General features: G+C 43.1%; 1 protein-coding gene across 4 annotated transcripts in view; it reads left to right on the plus strand.

The window, feature by feature from the left end:
* FREM1 (FRAS1 related extracellular matrix 1) overlaps positions 1-19,703 on the plus strand; it is an 87,204-nt gene that overhangs the window by 63,620 nt on the left and 3,881 nt on the right. For all 4 annotated transcript variants that reach the window (XM_028711517.2, XM_028711516.2, XM_028711518.2 and 1 more), the window contains 10 exons: positions 1,163-1,307; positions 4,581-4,710; positions 6,812-6,884; positions 9,084-9,233; positions 12,484-12,713; positions 14,125-14,172; positions 15,072-15,227; positions 15,687-15,815; positions 17,254-17,369; positions 18,468-18,553. In XM_028711517.2, the coding sequence (XP_028567350.2) occupies positions 1,163-1,307; positions 4,581-4,710; positions 6,812-6,884; positions 9,084-9,233; positions 12,484-12,713; positions 14,125-14,172; positions 15,072-15,227; positions 15,687-15,815; positions 17,254-17,369; positions 18,468-18,553 (1,263 nt within the window). The remainder of the gene's footprint in view (positions 1-1,162; positions 1,308-4,580; positions 4,711-6,811; positions 6,885-9,083; positions 9,234-12,483; positions 12,714-14,124; positions 14,173-15,071; positions 15,228-15,686; positions 15,816-17,253; positions 17,370-18,467; positions 18,554-19,703) is intronic.

Genomic DNA, 19,703 nt, shown 5'->3' on the forward strand with positions numbered 1-19,703 from the left:
ACTTTAGGTGCTGTGACAGGGCCAGGCCTACCATTAGACAGAGTGAGGTGTTTGCCTAAGACTGGGATATAATGAAGGAGCAGGAAATGGTCAATAATTAAATTTATTGTTGTTGTAGGGGGGTTGTTGCCAGGGAGCAGATGGTGTGGTTCTGCTTCAGGTGCCAGTGTTGGAAACCAGCCCCCTCGGGAAAGGCAGACTCCTCTTCCCAGGCACTGGGGCCTGTTGCCGGTGATCTGCCCCTGGCTGGTCTTCGGTCAGACCAGGGAGATTTGAGTTAAGCGACAAGCAACACCTCCCTCTTGAGAGATGCACACTCCCTTTCCCCTTGCATGTCAGCAGAAGAAAGTAAAACACTCTGAAAGTAGTCTAAATCATTCTACTTTTATTCCTGGACTGTACACTGTACACGAGCTTGCACAAAGCATGTCTGCTCTCTCAGAAACCTCTGAGCATCTCACTGACTCCCCCTTTGCAACAACAACAGGAAGGTCTCAAGTTACACTGAGAACACAACCTTGAGAAGAACGAAGAACATCCTGTCTCACGCTCAGTCACATCACAAGAATCACATGATGTAAACAATGAGCTGCTAGTTCGCAGCTGCTGAGCACTCATATTACAACAGCCAAAATAATTTGAACGTCTTTAAGTACCATGCCCCTTGACTTGGGAGTGGCAGGAGCACTGTTTGCTCAGGGTATCTCAGGCACCAAGATGGCTGGGGCCATCCTTGGGCAAAGGGAATAATTGTAAAGCACCCAGACCCAGCTCAACTGAAGATTAGCTGAAGATATGCCTCAGTGCTTGATACAGTGAGAGTCACCTCCAGTTCCTCAGGGCCCCTTAATATGGCAAGTTATACAGTGGTACCTTGGGTTAAGTACTTAATTCGTTCCAGAGGTCCATTCTTAACCTGAAACTGTTCTTAACCTGAAGCACCACTTTAGCTAATGGGGCCTCCCGCTGCCGCCGTGCTGCCGGAGCACAATTTCTGTTCTCATCCTGAAGCAAAGTTCTTAACCCAAGGTAATATTTCTGGGTTAGCGGAGTCTGTAACCTGAAGCGTATGTAACCTGAAGCGTACGTAACCCGAGGTACCACTGTATTGGTTTGTTGGGTATAGTGGATTGACGTCACATTTCTGCATTCATTTTCTCAGGTGGATTTATTCAGCATGAATTCAGTCAGAAGGATTTAAAGAGCAAAACCATACTTTATGTCATTGACCGTTACTGGGAGGGGAATTCAGAAGACCTGGAGATTCAAGTTACCGATCCTGAAGGAAACTCTGCAATGCCTCAGATGTAAGTTAGAGCTTTCATTCTCCGAACACTTGCATTGCTCATAGCATTTGTTGTTTGTTTCCTCCCTTAAGTCAGGTCACTTGCTGAAGGTTTTGAAGCAGAGACCTTTTACTGGGTCACAGGTTTGTGCAGCAGGATTCTTTACAGGAGCTAGAAGGAAGGAGTTAGAAAAAATAATTGTAGGCCTTTAAAAAAATCAAGGAAGAGAATTGTCTGGGGAGTTGGTGCTATGTTGGCTCTTAGTGATTATGTACATTATACTTAGGACTTTTACGACATTCAAAGTGTTCCACATACATTAACCTGTTATCCTTACAAACAACTCTGTGAGGATGTCAGGCTAGGAGTAGTTGGCGTGTTGCGGTAAAAGTTGTCAGAGAAAACATTTATGCGACTATAAATGGCAGAAAATAGGTAAATGTGACATTTTACTGTTGAAGTAGGATGAAGACTTTTGAAATATACAGAACTCTTGTTATCAGAGTTTACATACTTGTTCAAGAAAATCTGTCAGCTTTATGTATTTAGTTTTTCTCAAAATTAGAAAAGCATTTGGCATTATCTAACATGGCCTTACACCTTCAATCTTGGAATCTGTTTTCATTACTGGAGATTGATCCTGAAACTTTGAAGGGATGATGAGAAGAATATCATTGGCCAGTCGCAAACCATCTTTCCTGAATCATCCAAACTTCTGAGATTAAAGAGAAGGATTTCAGAATCAGACAATTTCACTTCTGGAAAGCAGTCTTTAGCCTTAACATTTCACATTTGTGAAAAGAGCCTGTACTTAAGTATACAGTGATATTTTCACAAATATGCAATGGATTGTGGCATAACACCAATCCATCATGTTTTCTTTCTTTTTTTCTCATTTTCACAGTGTATATGCAAGCATTCAGATTTAGGAAGGTTTATCCTATTTTCTTACTAAGGCAGTACTTGTTGACAAGACACACAGTTCTCACGGTAGCAGAGAAAAGCTGGCAAGCTATTTGCCTGCTGTGAAATATGACAGAAATAATACTAATTATGGCAATTATTAGTTATATATGTGCTTGTAAGATGGGAAGTTTGACTGCAAATTAAGCACATTCCGTTGCTAAGTTGTGCATGCGAAAATTGCATCTAGATGCAGCTTTCTGCAGCTAGAGGTCACTCTAGATCTGGGTTGGTAACATGTCCCAAATATATGGAATAATTTTCAGTGAGTTTTTTTAAAAACTTCACATAACAAAAGGGTATAAATATCCCTCCAAATTCTTTCTTCCCTCTAATAATGTTTAACTAACGGCTGCCTGCAAATGCTCTGTTTATGACAGTGGTGGCAAATATAGAAGGTAGCCGTACAAATCCAATTGCAGCACAAGTAATTTGAGTGGGTGTGTAAGACAGCATGAATCTAAGAAAGAATCCTGCGGGTCCTAGGACATTTTGAGTTTCATTAGCGCCACATCTGGGGGACGCTTGCTTGTTTAAATGTCCCCAATTTTCATTCTTCCAAGAAGATCAATGCAACATCCATACTGGCTCAGAGTTAAGCATGCTGCACATCTGTTTGGTCTTGTGCTTTATTTTAAGTAGAGACAACTTTACAACCTCTTGGGCTGCTTGGGTGCATTTCTATAAATACCGTTTACTCTCATTGGTTTACGCTGCACCGATACTATGGTAAGTATTGGACTCAGACGGTGGGGAGCCTCCTTCTTCCTATTTTTAAAATCTGATATACTTCCACTCAAGCAAACAAAAATTGGACATTCAGTTCTGTTTTGTGTGCACAACTATTTTTCTTTTTTTTCCTGTTTGCTGTTCTTTTTTCTTTTTCTTTTACTCGGAAGGGTTTTAAATCAGATCAGATCTTTTAGATACTAAATTTAGTGTAACTGAACCAAGCTTTCTGGAGGAGAAACCTTGCTGGATATAACCAGGGCATTTTTCTCAGTTCCGGCACCTCTCAGGTGGGTACCATTGCCATTTTAAGAAAACAAGGCAGGGGGTGTTCACGGTGAGTTCCAGCAACTTTTTCCCTAGAAAAACAGCACTCAAGCATTTGTTTTGGGGGCACATGGAAATGGTGTTGTGTAAAGAATTCGCTTCCGTTCCATAATTGGCCACTAGATGACTCTGCATTCAGTCTTTAAAAAAGTATTGCTAACCTATAAACGAGGAATAGTGACTTTGCTCCAAACTGTTGAGATCTTACAGGCAGTTCCATATGTGGGGTGCAGGTTATATTTATGCCTCAGGTTTCATCCAACAGAAGTCCCTGCCCAGAAGCTTTTTAATCAATGGGAAGCCATAGATTCTGAGCAGCCTACTGGTGCACAGGGAGTAGAAAGATTGGAAACTGGATTCAGACCGCTTGTCCGTCAGTATTGTCAGTATTGTCTACACTGGATGGCAGTATCCCTTCAGGATTTCAGATAAAGGTAGCATGTGGCACTCTCATATGAGAGTAGGAAGGCCTTTGAGTCTCACTATGGCACATTGCTGCCTACTTTTACAATGCTGCTCTCTTGCCTGTCTCAGCAGAGTGGAGGTTGTGGTTGTTGTTGTTGTTGTTGTTGTTGTTGTTATTATTATACCTCGTCCATCTGGCTGGGTTTCCCCAGCCACTCTGGGCGGCTCCCAACAGAATATTAAAAGCACAATAGAACACCAAACATTAAAAACTTCCCTAAACAGGGCTGCTTTCAGATGTCTTCTAAAAGTCAGGAGGCACAAGGGCCTCTTTCTCCAGCAATAGGAGGAGAAGCCAGCCATGGAAGCTGTGGCTCCACACTCAGCCTCTTCTGCCCCCTGAACATTGGGGGGGGGGAGGGTTTATTCCTCAGCCAAATTATTACCCAGGGGGCCCAAAGAGCTCAGCGAGTTTGTGTGTTTGCCCTAAATGCCTTCTAAAAACATGGGTACCAGCTGTCACTACTCCACGGTGAGGGGAATGCGTGTTCTGTGCATGCTCGGAGGCACTTCTGTACCCATGAATACACATTGCAATTTGAAGACTGAGCCTTAACATGAAAGCACAACCAAGGTTTAGCTCCGGTAAGCCTTTTATCAAATTAAGTCCTGTTTGCTTCTCTCTTAGGACCAGTTTCCTCCTGAACACAGTGATACATTGGTAGAAAAAGTGTGTTTGCACAGACAGCAAGAAAGAAATGCCAGCTGCCTTGGCTCCTGAACTAGCAGGGACTTCTTTTGGATTTTCTCTGCAAATTCCCCCTCTCCTGCATACAGTGTTTTCTTTTTCTCTCCCTTCCCCCCCAATAGACTGGAACTGAAATGGTCAAAAATTGAAATGGAACAGGATGTTTATGAAGTTTGCGAAAATGTGGAGGTGCTGCCTTTGAGGATCACCCGATCAGGGTACATCACAGATTCTGCCTTTGTTGCAGTGAAGGTAACGTTGTCATAAAAGGAACTGAAAATAAAGCATAGTTTAAGGATGTTGAAGGATTTGAAAAGTGCTACAGTGGTGCCCCGCAAGACGAATGCCTCGCAAGGCGAAAAACTCGCTAGACGAAAGGGTCGTCGTTCCGCAAGACGAATTTCCCTATGGGCTTGCTTCGCAAGACGAAACGTCTTGCGAGTTCTTGCGAGTTTGTTTCCTTTTTCTTAAAGCCGCTAAGCCGTTAATAGCCGCTAAGCCGCTAATAGCCGCTAAGCCGCTAATAGCTGTGCTTCGCAAGACGAAAAAACCGCAAGACGAAGAGACTCGCGGAACTAATTAATTTCGTCTTGCAAGGCACCACTGTAGTTTGCAAAGTGCAGTCCTACACAAGTCTTCTCATAACAAGTCCAACTGACCTACCTTGTGTCGAAAGAACTACCCTGCTCAGGCTTTGGGGGTGCAGTTTTATCCCCTAAGCCAAATGGTGGGTTGTTTTTTTGGCTGCTACCTACTTTAATGTTGGTCCCTGCCATTAAAGCAAAATGAATTAGTACGCTCCTCTCAAAAGCTTGGTAGCATTTATAAATACACACAAGAAAAATCACCTTTTGTGTAGCATGGGAGAGTTACACCACTGGTTTTAAGGGAATAGCAATGCACGCGCAAGCACACACACACACACACACACACACACCTCCATACCCTCCAACATTTCTATGATGAAAATAGGGACGTCCCATTCCATAATGATAATCTTACTATTTAAACCCCACACATTTCATTTGGTTGCTCTAGCCACTCTGGGCAGTTTCCAACATATATGAAAACATAGCAAAATATTAAACATTTTTTAAAAAAACCTTCCCTATACAGGATTGCCTGCAAACACATGAGGGTTGGATAACTCCATCCCCTCCAATGAAAATAGGGACATCCTAAGGAAAAGCGGGATCAAATTAGAAACTTGGATAGCTTTTCTAAATCAGGGACGTCCCTGGAAAATAGGGACACTTGGAGGGTCTGACACATTGGAATCACAGACGAGATACATTGCCCACAACAGACATTGATTGAATACTACTGTATGCAAGAGGATGTCACAACATTTTGGATTGCTTCATCTGGCAGCATATTAAATGTACATACAAACATGCATGAAAAACGAGGGGGGAAATTTCAACTCGTGTTAACTGCTTACCACTTCTAGCCCCCGCCCCATTCTCCACTCCATGTGGCATTTTATGTGTCACTTCTTGCATCTTGATGACTCAACGGAAAAATGCCCACGGTTTTGAAACCTCTTTTAGAATCTCAAAACTCCATCTACTCTTCGGGTGCATACAGGGAGGATTTTTTTGTGGGTTTGAACTGACCTTTAACTTGCAGTAATGAAACACTGTAGACAAATTGCATTGACTTAAGAATTTGTCTGGAGGCTTTGTTGATAAAGACTTCTCTGCTAGACCATGGCATTAAGCATAATGGCATACTTACCTTCCTAGGAAAAGTGTTTCCCCTTTCTGAGATAAGGTCTGGTCTTAGTTAGAAACTGGACAAATCTTTGGGATATTGCAGCCTCATATACTGTAACTATAGCATGTGTAATGCTAGTCAATGCATGAAGGAATTAATACCATAGATCTGTATTGCTAGACTCAGCTAGGTCACACCCCTCACCTGGAAGGAACTCACTGAGATCGGACATGCCTGAGGTTGCTTGCTACAATCTCCAACCGCATGCTTAGAGCTATTTCACTATATTTTGTAGCCCAAGATTTCTGCCTGTGTTTACTTGCTGCTGCATGAATAAATGCATGAACTTGAATTTTGGAACTGTGTAAGTAAAGCATTTTTAAACTTACTAAGCTGTGTTGTCTGTTCAAGGGTAGAAACAGGGAAGCTCCAGTAGCAAATTAAATGGGACATTAAAAGTGTAAGAGCCTAAATCCCCACACTACACTGCTGCTTGTTTTTGTGACTTTTTTAACTCTGCCAGAGGCTCTCTCTGGCCAGAGAGTGCGTTTAGGTGTGTGCTTTGGTGCTAGGGATCCAGCCAAGTCTTAGTTTCAGCCCCTCATACTGTGCATTTTCTGTCCATTTTCTACCTTAGATCAATGAAGTAACTGCTTCATCAGGAAAGGATTTTACTGCGGCTCCTTCTAAACTTATTCAGTTTGATCCAGGTAAGCTCTGCCTCAGAGGGCAGTAACTTGAAAATTAATTTATTTATTAAAAGTGGTGGTGAACAGGTAGTGTGATATAAACTGACGTTCAGTGCAGACAAATCAGAGGTACTGTGGTGAGAGGTGGGTTTCACCCTGTCTTAATGAGGATGCAATGCCCCTTAAGAAGTGGGTCCTCAAGCCATTAGAGCCAGTCTCCTGGCTTTTTATTGTATTCTATGTTGACATTTTTCAATAAAAAATGAGCACGGGGGGTGCTGTGGGTTAAACCACAGAGTCTAGGGCGCTCTGATCAGAAGGTTGGCAGTTCGAATCCCCGTGACAGGGTGAGCTCCTGTTGCTTCGTCCCTGCTCCTGCCAACCTAGCTGTTCAAAAGCACATCAAAGTGCAAGTAGATAAATAGGTACCGCTCTAGCGGGAAGGTAAACGGCGTTTCCGTGCGCTGCTCTGCTTCGCCAGAAGTGGCTTAGTCATGCTGGCCACATGACCTGGAAGCTGTACGCTGGCTCCCTCGGCCAATAAACCGAGATGAGCGCCGCAACCGCAAAGTCTTCCACGACTGGACCTAATGGTCAGAGGTCCCTTTACCTTTACCTATGTTGACATTTTTCAATAAAAATTGCTTACAAAAAAAGAAAATGTTTCTTGCCGTTGAGTTTGTTAACTTTTCAATATCTTCTCATTTGTCCATATGTTTAAGTCATTATTGATATGTGTCTGTGTGTTCCTTACTGGCTGATTTTACGTGGTTTTAACATGTAACTCTCTTGTTAAGAGTTCTGCCATTTTAACGTTTTACCATTGGTAACTGGTTGTTTTAATGGACTGCTTTTAACCACTTGCCACACTGGGAAGCATTCAGAGTTGGATAGCAGGCAATATAATTAAAATTACAGCTTAGCTTATATATAAAGTGTTCCATCCAAGGCTGTGCACACCCACACATTTAAACTACAGTTCCCAGGATTTTGGGGGGGGAAGTAATGTCCTTTTAAATACATGGTGTGGATGCAGCCCTATACACAGGCTGAAATCATTGCATGTACAAATTGTCTTAAGGATCCCTGTATGTTCCTTTCATTTCTGTGGCTGCCCACAAAGGGAGCCAACAGTCTGGTGGGAAGATTGTTGTCTAAACGGCTGATGTAACACATATATGTGATACACCACACGAACCTGCTCCATGACATAGAACATCTGTGCCAGCTTAGCACCTTTCTGGAGTGTGGGCACTAGAATTTGGTCTTTCCCTGTGGTCAGTCCATGCTCTGAGACACTTACAATAAACTATGGCACCTTTGCAGAGCCCAGTCAGGGTTTAATGGTCTAGGAGGGTGGTAAGCATTGTCCTTTGCTTTTAACTTCCAGAGCTGTAGTCTGCCAGCTTCTCCTTCAAGGCTGTGTGATAAGTTTCGCCACTCTCGCCAAGGCTCTTCCCCTCCCCCTCCCCTTTTTTTGCTTCCTTTGAAATTCCTCTGATCTTTTGCCCAGGCGAGAACCTCAGAATTGGCTTTGCAATTTTGCACGAAGTGAAATTCAGTGGCGATCGTGGTGTTATACCCTCCAACAGATGTTTGCTTCCATCAAAACTCCTTGGACCTTTTGCCCATCAGAAGCCTCCAGTTTTGCCCCAGTATTAGTGGCAACTCAGAGTCCCATCTCAGTCTTCCTCCTGTGTGATTTTCAGATGCAGCTATATGCAGTACTAGTTACCTTAGTTCATAGATAGTGCGATGCCAACAAATTATGTGGTATTTGCAATGAAGACTCCGGCTTTGCAACAAAGTACTTGACACTGAAAACAGAACTAGTCGTGGATGACTGATAATGACAATATTTCAAAACAATAGTGGATTCTCTGTAATTAAGATTTCAAGATGAGGAGCACTTTTTATTTCTTTTTGAAATTTACATGACGATCCGGCCCTTCCCCCTGAACTGCCTGCTATTATTTCCCACTCTATAGAAAACAGATCTTTGTTACTGTGTGAATGGAATCATCATTGCTCAGGAACAAATTTGGTCTCTAGTTAGTGTTATTTGGAAAAACCACAGGAGTCCAATCAGTGGGCAGGAGCACAATGGTACATACAAGCTAGTCTGTTGTAGCTGTAGACATGTTAATTAATATATTTCTTCGACACCTAGGTTGATTGAAAAAGCAATTAAAGTGTAATTAAAATGTTTACTTCTGGTAGGGATGTCAACCAAGATGTGGAATATAGCAATTACCTATGACGGATTAGAGGAAGACGATGAGGTCTTTGAAGTGGTTCTCATCTCTCCTGTGAATGCAGTTCTTGGCAGTAGGACAAAAGCTGCAGTGAAAATTTTGGACTCAAAAGGAGGTATTCTCTTTTGATCTTCTTAATAAAATCTGGACAAATCTTGGCTGATAAGCGACTTATTTTTCAACACATAAATGTTGTTGCTAACACTTACCTTCAGATCAAAATGCTTCGTGTTTTTATTTAAAAAAGAAAATAGCCTTGACAGTTTCAAACCTTTCCTCCTCTGGCAATGTCTATTCTTCTTCTGCTTAGGAAGCACAGCTTGAAGGAATCAACGAGAGCAAGAGGGAAAAACAGCACTCCCCCTCTTCCCCCCAAAAAGAGCTTTTCCTAATGGATGAGTTTGATTTTTGGCTCACAGCATTGCTTTCATGAGAAGCCCCTCTTGAGGAACTAGTGAAGCTTCCCCTCCAAACACACACACTTTTCTATTAACTATAGAACTTTTTCACTTCTTGGACAGGTAGTGTACTCAGGGGAAGTCCCTAATTACTATCATATCTTTCTAAAAGGCCATATCGTTAATATTAAAAAAACACACATTTGCTTAATGTACTTTAGAACAAATGGCTGATTTTTAAAAGAAGAATTGCTGGGACTCATCATGGTGTTGTTGTTTTTTTAAAAAAGATCCTTAAATATTTGCACTCTGGTTGAGCAAGGGAGATCCAATGTGCAGAAACAAGTAAACTGTAAACAGTTTCTTTTGCGTGGCTGGTAATCTTGATCTTGTGTTGCATCTAATTGTGCATCTACATCATATGTGAAGCATTTGAACGCAAGATGTGCACTGTGGTTCCCATTTGCACTTCAGAGTGGGGACAGGGTTGTGTTGTGCCATCTGTATTTTAAGCGGGGTGGGAATGCAAATTCCTATCCACTGACTCAGACCTGTAGTTATGTACCCACAACTCTAGCAGGATTAGGGGCACATTAGTTGAAGCTCAAGGGACGTGGGTGGCGCTGTGGGTAAAAGCCTCAGCGCCTAGGGCTTGCTGATCGAAAGGTCGGCGGTTCGAATCCCCGTGGCGGGGTGCGCTCCCGTTGCTCGGTCCCAGCGCCTGCCAACCTAGCAGTTCGAAAGCACCCCCGGGTGCAAGTAGATAAATAGGGACCGTTTACTACCGGGAAGGTAAACGGCGTTTCCGTGTGTGGCTCTGGCTCGCCAGAGCAGCGATGTCACGCTGGCCACGTGACCCGGAAGTGTCTCCGGACAGCGCTGGCCCCTGGCCTCTTGAGTGAGATGGGCGCACAACCCTAGAGTCTGTCAAGACTGGCCCGTACAGGCAAGGGTACCTTTACCTTTTTTAGTTGAAGCTCAACAACTCTGAAGCATGGGCATTGTTTTGTGCACAAGACTATATAACGGGCCCATTCCATCTCCTCGCCTGACTGAAGACCATTTGTCTACAGCAGAGGGAATCTGCCATACTCTTCCCTGAGATGTAGAAACCCATTCCAAACTACTGTGGTACCTTGGGTTAAGAACTTTATTCGTTCTGGATGTACATTCTTAACCTGAAACTGTTCTTAACCTGAAGCACCACTTTAGCTAATGGGGCCTCCCGCTGCCGCCGTGCCACCCCACACGATTTCTGTTCATATCCCGAAGCAAAGTTCTTAACCTGAGGTACTATTTCTGGGTTAGCGGAGTCTGTAACCTGAAGTGTCTGTAACCTGAAGCGTCTATAACCCGAGGTACCACTGTATTTGTGAATGGCACCTGGAATGTAGGCTAGAGGTGAGGAACCTTTTCACATTGCCTTTGGAGCAACATTTTGAGAGTCACATGCCAATGGTGAGCAGGGTTGGGGCAAAAATAGTTGAAACAACAAATGTAAATTTTAACTTTGTACAGCAGGCTAGTTCCCACACACACACACACACACACACACACTACTGCTTCCCTGACAAGGAGGAGGCATTGTTGGAATTCAAGGTCACATTCCAGCTGGACAAAACCATGGGGCAGGGCTGGTGAGGGGCTATGGCCGGGAGGAAGTGCCAAGCTCCAGACAGAGAGGCACAGAAACCTAGTTATTCCAGGTCACCTTTCCTAACAGTAAAGCTAGCTTTGAGACCCTGAACAGTTTCTGTGGATACCTTTATTGATAAGCTATTTTAAATATGTCTTAATGCATTTTGATCTTGTGTATACCACCTTGTGAATGCTATGCCCTAAAAAGCAGCCTTGACTATATGTAAACCCAGGTATTGCAGGTTCAGTCTGAAGAGAGAGTGTGGTGTCATGTTTAAAGGTACTTTGACTAAGAAAGAGCTGGGGAACATCTGGTCCATGAGCCAAAATCACCAGGACAAGGCAGAGAAGAAGAAGAAGAAGAAGAAGAAGAAGAAGAAGAAGAAGAAGAAGAAGAAGTTGTTGTTTACTATTTGTACCCCACCCATCTGACTGGGTTGCCTTAGCCACTCTGGGTGGCTTCTAACAAATATAAAAGCATAATAAAACGTCAAACATTAAAAAACTTCCCTCTACAGGACTGCTTTCAGATGTCTATGGAATGTCATATAATTATTGATCTCTTTGACATCTGATGGGAGGGCGTTCCATAGAGTAGGTGCCACTACTGAGAAGGCCCTCTGCCTGGTTTCCTGGAGCCTCACTTGTCACAATGAGGGAACTGCCAGAAGGCCCTCAGAGCTGGACCTCAGTGTCTGGGCTGAACAATTGGGGTGGAGACGCTCCTTCAGGTATACAGGGCCAAGACCGTTTCAAAGGGCTTTAAAGGTCAGCACCAAGACATTGAATTGTGCTCAAAAACATACTGGGAGCCAGTGTACTGGGAGATCTTGGTTCAACTTCCTGCTGAGGCCATGGAGCTCACTGGATGACCTTGGATACGTCAGACACTCTGAGCCTGACTTACCTCATAGGGTTTTATAAGGATAAAATGGGGAGGGCAACTCCTGAGCGATTGATGTGCACAGTGGCCTTGCAGGTGCCTGGCTCAAACAACGTCAAGTACACTCAGAGGGAGAAGAATAAGTGGCCTTTGCTCCACCATGGAAACCTGATTCTGGTCTATGTGCGTATGCAATTTAAGAAACAATGGATGTTGTTGTTGTTGTTGCTTAAAAATAACTTCCTTAGAACTTCTAAAATCCCTTTTAAGTTGGCAGATAAAGTTCAGAAAGAAGGACTAGTTAAGAAAAGAAAAACAACAAATCAACATCAGATGAAAAATCATCTTACTCCTAATGACAAGCTGTTTCATCGCCCACATCAATGTGACCAGCTATCTGTTTTATATAAAAAGAACTGACCATCTGCCATCTTGTTTGCTTTCAGGTCAGTGCAGCTCATTCCACTCCTCAAGCCAAAACATTCACAACTTATGGATGAAAGGAACATTGCTTCCAGGCCCCTCTTCATCTTCTAGGCATGGCACTGTTCATTTGGAAGGGATCCCATTGCCCGCTTCCAAAGAGATGGTAGTGCAGAGAAGGGACAAATTACCAGAATTCAACTCGGTGAATCTTGCAAGGAGCCGGCTAAGAGCCCTTGGAAACGGCAAAATAGTAAGGATTGCTTCTCAAACAGTGGGAGGATACAATTATTCCAAAGTTGGTGTGTGTGTGTGTGTGTGTGTGTGTGTGTGTGTGTGTACTTCTGCATGAAAATCTGACGTGATTTAATGATTCGTTTTTAACTGAGCACTGATTAGGTTGGCAACAGTCAGAGATGACAGTCAAGAGCAGTAAAGGTTTTGTGACTGGGACATTCTTGGCCTTGGTGTACCCATTTATTTTGTCTTGCTACGGGTCAAACAGATGTTGCTGAAGTAGGGTTTTTTTTAAAAAAGAATGGCAAAGTCTGAAAAACCGAAGATGTCAGTGCAATTGACATGCACATCATATGACATGATGCTCCTGCCATGTCACCTTCATGTCTTTAGGAAATTTAAAGTCTTGTTGTGGGAAGAAAGAAGCTAGTGAGCAAAATCCATTCTAGATAAGGCTCTCTTCAAATTTTCTACGCAGATGTTTCCTGGGGTTTGGGGGTCTACATAATGGCCACCTGGGGTCCACATTTTCCCCCTGCCATATTTAACTAGCTGCCTGGCATTGCATGGGAATTCTAAGAAATTTTGAAATCAGAGGTGAAAATCAGTGCAGAATTTTGAAAGGTTCAGTCTGTCACCTTAATTCAAAGTGGCAACCTCAAGTTGAGTTTGACAACTATATATTGAGGGGCATCCAAACCTATGGGGGCCAGACAGACAGACAAACCACTTTCCAAACTACAGTATATAGTAGATTTGGGGATTATTAAAAGCCTGCCTTTGCAATTAGAAATTGCTCCAAGTGATAACAGAAGATAAAACTAACCAAATTAGAGACAAGATGTTTAAGTGTTATGGAATTGTAAGAATCACCATCATCACCATCCCTGCTTTTGGAGTTTAGAATGTTCTCTAGGTCAGATTGGTTAATACCCAAATGTCTTACTTAACCTGGATGCGTTTGTTCTATAGGTATTTCTCTAGAGCAGGCATGTCCAAAGTCTGGCCCAGGGGCTACTCTGGCACGTCAGTTTATCTCAACAACTCAACAACTCCAATCCTAAAAAAAAGGTCAACAACTTTGTTCGGCCCTCATGCACGTTCACTTCATAAAAACTGGTCCTCTTTGAAAAAAGTTTAGGTTGGCAACCTAAGGCCCATGGGCCACAAGTGGCCCATGGAGGATATTTAACCGGCCCATGGACCCCTGCTACCTGCTCAATCGGCTCCCGTGCGCCGTTCTAAACCTGGTAGATGAATTATTAGTCAGCCCCGTGTGTGTGTGTGTGTGTGTGTGTGTGTGTGTGTGTGTGTGTATGACACTCAGGTTGTCACCTCCACTCCCGCCATTTCACTAAAGTACAAAAATCGTATTTTGCTTTTGTTACTAAGAAATGCTGTGAAAATTCGATCTTCTTTTCTTTCAGGTTCGTCCTTCTTTCACTTTTAGAAATGGTACTGGCGTCTTTTTTAAAGTAAGAACATGATTTTGCAGCAACATACGCCTTTAATCCTTCTTTTTTTATATCTTACCTGTATATACAACCTGATTAGCAATAGTGACTGAGTTTTTAAAGTTATATTCCATTTTAAAGTCGTATTCCATTTTACCCTTTTCCCTTCTGGACTAAAATTGCACATGATGGTAGTGTTTTTAAAGAGGCTCTGCCACTAATCATGTCTGAGACAAGATGGAGGTGAGAAGTGCAGGCCCAGTTTTAGCTCTTTTAAGAGCAAACATGGTACAGTGATACCTCGGGTTAAGTACTTAATTCGTTCCAGAGGTCCGTTCTTAACCTGAAACTGTTCTTAACCTGAAGCACCACTTTAGCTAATGGGGCCTCCTGCTGCCGCCGCGCCGCCGGAGCCCGATTTCTGTTCTCATCCTGAAGCAAAGTTCTTAACCCGAGGTAATATTTCTGGGTTAGCGGAGTCTGTAACCTGAAGCGTATGCAACCTGAAGCCTATGTAACCCGAGGTACCACTGTATATTAGAAGGGCAGGTATGTTCTCCCTCCCCAGCTCCTATACCCAAACAACCCTTCCTTCAGATTATTTTTCTTCCAGTGAGAAGTGAATATAGTTGACAGAAAAATGACGTAATGGTAGACCACCAGGGTGAGGAGTTTAGCAACTCCATTTGCATGCTCTTCTTAAAATTGGGCCCTCACTCCATTTTATACATGATTTGGGGCAAACCCAGTTTAAAGATGTGATTGAACTGTTGTCATGTGTAATTTGAGCCTTAAAGACAGCTTGTATTTAAAAACTCTCTTTTTAGTTCTGTGACCAATACAACATTGGAGCTGACTAGTGAGGAATTATCCTTTCTCTCCATCTGCTTTTGTTGTTTGTTTGGTCATTCTTTCTCAAGTACCATGGAATGGCAGTGCTCAGAGTGGAGGATGACAACCCATTGCCTAACAAAAACAAGATGGCAGCCACGTCAGTAATTAACCAAAGAGAGCCGAGGATAAATATGGCTCCCCTCAAGAAAATGGAAGTTCCACAAGCAGACTCTAGCATTCCGGTATCTTCTATTACCTGTTTGTTTATGCACTGTATTCTGAAAAAGTTAAAAACCCAAAAGATGAATATTTAAAATGACATTAAACATATATATACATATATATATATATATAGTGTGTGTATATGGGTGTGGGTGTGGGTGTGTATATATCTTCTGAAAACAAATTGTTCAGCTTAAGAAAACAGTAAATGCAGTGAAGTTGTGGAGAATATTCCAAGGACGTTCCTGAAAGACCTGAATCACAAATCTTCATTGATTTATTCAGGGATATCATATTTGAGATTGTACAAACATCTGTTAGCAAAAATCTGTCCGGCACAATGTTTTTAAAAAGCTATGCAGAACATTAGCATTAGAAATGCAAGAGACTGCCTTGCAGTGCTGGAGACGGAGACTAAAATAAAAATAAAAATTGATAGTTTTGTCCTTTTTTTGGCCAAAAATCCATTTCTTTTTCAGGTCCAGAGCCTTTCCTTTCCAAACAGATGCACACCAGATTTGAAGGGTCTCTTGCATTTTGAAGGAATCACTCAGAAGATGTTTCAGTGTGATGGTCATTCCTGGACTCTGTGGAGTAATGCAGACCAGGTAGAAATCTGCTAGATGAATGTTTATTTTCAAAAAAAAGGAAAATAAAATAAATAAAACACAAACTTTAAATTTGTCTCAAAGTAGCCAGTTTTCAGTAAATCAAAAGCAGGATTGTAGAAGCAGACAGATATATATAAACTGATTTAACGGATCTGTTTGGTCATGATTCCCTTGTCCCTCTGTTGTACTAGGGCTTCATGTGCACCATACATTTAAAGCACACAAACCCCACATAAAGACCCCTGACAACTGTAGTTTGTTGATGGTCCTGGGAATTGTAGCTCTGTGGTGGGTAAACTACAGTTCCCAAGATTCTTTGGGTGAATAAATGCTTGCCCAGCCTCAGTTTTGCTGTCACCTACCTCACCCAAGTCCCATCCTGACAGTGGTGTAAGGAGGGCAACTTCATGGCTCTACCCCATGCGACGGTCACCTCCAGACTTAATTATTGTAACTCACTCTACGTGGGGCTGCCCTTGAGACTGACCCAGAAACTCCAGCGGGTGCAGAATGCCGCGGCAAGACTCCTTACGAGGTCCTCGCCATGGGATCACATTCACCTGGTGATATACCAGCTGCACTGGCTCCCGGTGGAGTACAGGATCAGGTTTAAGCTGCTGGTTTTAACCTTTAAAGCCCTATACGGCCTAGGACCCTCGTCCCTATGGGACCGCCTCTCCTGGTATGTCCCACGGAGGACCTTACGGTCCTCAAACAAAAACCTCTTGGAGGTCCTGGGCCACAGGGAGGTTAGGCTGGCCTCAACCAAAGCCAGGGCTTTTTTGGCTGTGGCCCCCGATCTGGTGGAACGCTCTGTCACAAGAGACTAGGGCCCTGCAGGACTTGACATCTTTCCGCAGGGCCTGCAAGACAGAGCTGTTCCACCAGGCCTTTGGCCAAGGCACAGTCTGACCCCCTCCTTCGGTAATCCTCACAGAACTCTAGCCCAATGGTTGACATTAATTTGATTTTGAATTGGTTTTTGAATGAGTTGATTTTAGAATGCTGTGCTACTTTTATTGTTGTTAGCCATTCTGAGCCCAGCTTCGGCTGGGGAGGGCAGGATATAAATAAAATAAATTATTATTATTATTATTATTATTATTATTATTATTATTATTATCTCTCGGGTCACTGCTGCAGCATTCAAGAATATATTTCAGAGGGTTGGACTAGATGACCCTTGGTGTCCCTTTCAACTCTATGATTCTGTTGTTGTTACTTGGGGAAGCAAGCAGTGGTGCAGGACAGAAGGGGTCATGGCTAAAGCTGGAGGAGGTTGAACCCTCCAGCTGATATCCAAATGCCATTGAGGGAGCAACCAGGGCCCAGATTTTCTGAATTCGCTGAGCTAGCTCAGCTTCCAAAGGACACTTCTTTCAAAAGGTGGGAACACGGAAGGAAATAATACTGAAATGAGACCATCTAATTCTAGGGTGTTAATGTGATTACCTGCCCTCCTGATTGGACCCATCATGATGGAAGCTGCTACATCCTGATCACCGATCCAAAAGTCACGTGGACCGTAGCTGCCCGGGATTGCAGGGAACAGTAAGGAGCTCTTATATATGTGTTCCCTGCTGTTTAATGTCCCATCCAGTGTGTTACTGTAGAAATGATACTCTTGCCAGTAAAAGTTAATACCAAAGTTAGATCTGTTTTTCCAAAGGTTTAGGGAGGATGCGAGGGATTTCAGTGTAGAGGGTAGGTGGTTAAACCCCTATTCCAAAGTTCTCTTTGCCATTTGTTTGATCAAAGCCATTACAGCTTAAGCATAGTTTCACACACACACACACCCTTTGTTTAACAAAATGTAGATAACGGTACCTCTGGATTGTAAATAGAACCTTATACAGCGGTACCTCAGGTTACAGACGCTTCAGGTTACAGACGCTTCAGGTTATAGACTCCGCTAACCCAAAAATAGTACCTCGGGTTAAGAACTTTGCTTCAGGATGAGAACAGAAATTGTGCGGTGGCAGCAGGAGGCCCCATTAGCTAAAGTGGTACCTCAGGTTAAGAACAGTTTCAGGTTAAGAATGGACCTCCAGAACGAATTAAGTTCTTAACCCAAAGTACCACTGTAACGTGTACATCACAGCTTGTCTCACAATACAGTGGAAGCTTGGTTTTCAAACCTAAACCATTCCGGAAGACCGTTTGACTTCCAAAACGTTGGAAAACCAAAGTAGGCATTTCCGGAAGCATTTACATCCAGAAAACTCAACATGGAAGCCGCATGGCACTTCCGGGTTTTCGGCATTTGAAAGCCAAAACGTTCGACTTCTGAGATGTCTGAAAACCAAGGTACCACTTTATGTATCTTTTCTCAGCATGCTTTCCCAATATTTTCCCCCCAAAAAAGGGTTTTAGTGACTTTCAGTTTTGACGTTCATTATCCATATGCTCATTGAGATATAGTAACCGTACATCGCCCCTTTATCGGCAGAACGGATGTTTCTTCTGGATAGCTCAGTTGGTTATAGCAAGGTGCTGATAATGCCAGGGTTGCAGGTTCGATCCCCATATGGCGCAGCTGAATATTCCTGCATTGCAGGGGATTGGATTAGATGATCCTTAGGGTCCCTTCCAACTCTACAAGTCTATGATTCTTAGTCTAAAAATCCCTTTCTCCTTTGCTGAGCTTAGGTACCATGGCAGTTTAGTAAGTGTGGCTTCTAAAACACACATGCAGTGGCTGTGGGACTTCAGTGGAAGAAGACCCTTCTGGATAGGTAGGTATACAGTACAACAGACTGTCTACTCTTGAGCCTCTGGCCCATATTTCCCTCAAAATATATAGCAACAAGGCTGACATTTTTTCCCCTCTCCTGGTCTTTAGGATGGTAATTTCCAAATACCATTCTTTCAAAACATTTCCCTGCTTAAATTATCTTTGCTGCTGTTCTGTAGAAGGTGAATTTCTGGCCTTCCAGGTTTCTGGCATTGAACTTCCAAGCTCGCCAGCTCCATCCTTGGAGCTCTCCAATGGTTTGGCCTTTCTCCCAGCCTGCTTCATTCTTCTGGAGCTTTTCCCTCCTGCCCTAAGAGCTCATGGCTCAGCTTCATATGGCTCAGGATCTAACGGGGAGCAGGCCTTAACCAGATGGCTTCACAGCCCTGTCCAAGGGTCAGTAGCTGGAGCCAGTTGTTGTAGTTCCCTATTACAGGTACTAAATCTACACTTAAAGCAACTTTTCCTATCCTATTGCCCCTGCTAGTTTTATGTTTTAAATTAGAGCTTCCCCAATGTATAACTCATTCTTTGGATTTCCAAGCACACCATACGTTTGAAACACATTCAGATTACCCATCCACCAAGAATCCTGGGAACTGTCATTTATCCCCCCCACAAAGCTACAATTCCCATCACCTTTAACAAATGTGCATTCCCAGGATTCTGTGAATGTGCTTTAAATGTATGGTATGCATACCATTCTACATTTCTCTGGTGAAAATAGGGACATCCTATTTAATAATAATAATAATAATAATAATAATAATAATAATAATAATACCCCACCCATCTTCTGGGTTGCCCCAGCTATTCTGGGTGACTTCCAGCATATATAAACCATAATAAAGTGTTAAATAATTTTTTTAACTTGTTTTTATAAAGGGCTACCTTCAGATGTCTTCTAAAGGTTGTATAGGTCCTTATTTGCTTAGCTTGGGGAGGTCTCAGAACTGCCTACCCTCCAACATTTCTCCAATGAAAATAGCAGCATCCTAAGTAAAAGCGCGTGGCGCTGTGGGTTAAACCACAGAGCCTAGGACTTGCCGATCGGAAGGTCGGCGGTTCGAATCCCCGCAACGGGGTGAGCTCCCGTTGCTCGGTCCATGCTCCTGCCAACCTAGCAGTTCGAAAGCACGTAAAAGTGCAAG

This window comes from Podarcis muralis, chromosome 17, assembly GCF_964188315.1.
Source record: "Podarcis muralis chromosome 17, rPodMur119.hap1.1, whole genome shotgun sequence".
Lineage (NCBI taxonomy): Eukaryota > Metazoa > Chordata > Lepidosauria > Squamata > Lacertidae > Podarcis > Podarcis muralis.